At 37.8% G+C, this 887-nt stretch overlaps 1 protein-coding gene across 1 annotated transcript in view; it reads left to right on the top strand.

Moving 5' to 3' along the window:
• Window positions 1-887, top strand: part of Enpp3 (ectonucleotide pyrophosphatase/phosphodiesterase 3) — a 127,020-nt gene that overhangs the window by 49,160 nt on the left and 76,973 nt on the right. Inside the window, exon 16 of the mRNA XM_031380608.1 lies at window positions 413-479. Coding sequence (XP_031236468.1) covers window positions 413-479 — 67 coding nt within the window. The remainder of the gene's footprint in view (window positions 1-412; window positions 480-887) is intronic.

Here is an 887-nt window from a genome sequence, read left to right as displayed (position 1 = left end):
GAAACCTTTGAATGCATTCACATAAGTGTTCTTCCTTTGCCAATGTCTTAGAGCAAACCATTTTTGAATACTTTTTGTAAAAGCTAAAAGTCTCATTCTCTCTGTCCTCCTCTTCTGTTTTCTGTTTATCAGTGGTTGTAATTTGAGCATGCAAATTTATATATATACTTATATATGTATATATTAGTATATATAAGTATATATAAATATATATGTATATAATAATTACATATATATAATTAGTATATATGTATATACTAATATATATGTATATATATACATATATATTTAGCTGTCAGAAAAGTTACTTCAAAAGCAGATGGTATATAAGTCTAAGTCTAAGCTTGACTTGGAGTAACATGTCATGTCAGCACGCTGCAGACCAGTGTGTAATAGTGCTGTCTTTTCACAGGAGCCAAGGGAGTTCCAACTGTGGTGGAGGAACACACGGTTACAACAATGAATTCAAGAGCATGGAGGTAACTTACTGCAGCTTTTAAACAGAAACAAGTCAACAGTGAGAAAGGAAATGACTGAGGAGGCAGGCATATGTGCTTTGGCATGGTGGGGTGAAGGGCTGTGTGCACAGAGGAAAAGCAGGGCAGAGTGGGGGTCTGCTGGGGAGGCTTGGGTGTAGGCGCCTTTGAGGGTGGTATGCAGTTTTAACCAGTATTAAAGAACTGGAGATCCCAGGGTGACACTTAAGCAGAGATTTGAAGATGCAACAATTTATTTTTCCAATATCAAGGAACAATGAGTGTCCCATGCAGAAGAAATAGCCAATTCAGAGGCCCTAGTTTTGGAGTTCATCATTTCTTGAGGATAAAAGAGCCTTGGCAAGCTACCAGAAGGTGTTCAACTATGGCTGTTGCTGATTTGGAAGGAGA

Source organism: Mastomys coucha, unplaced genomic scaffold, assembly GCF_008632895.1.
Source record: "Mastomys coucha isolate ucsf_1 unplaced genomic scaffold, UCSF_Mcou_1 pScaffold2, whole genome shotgun sequence".
Taxonomy (NCBI): domain Eukaryota; kingdom Metazoa; phylum Chordata; class Mammalia; order Rodentia; family Muridae; genus Mastomys; species Mastomys coucha.
The sequence above is the reverse complement of the archived record's forward strand: the minus strand, read 5'-3'. Positions and strand labels throughout refer to the sequence as shown.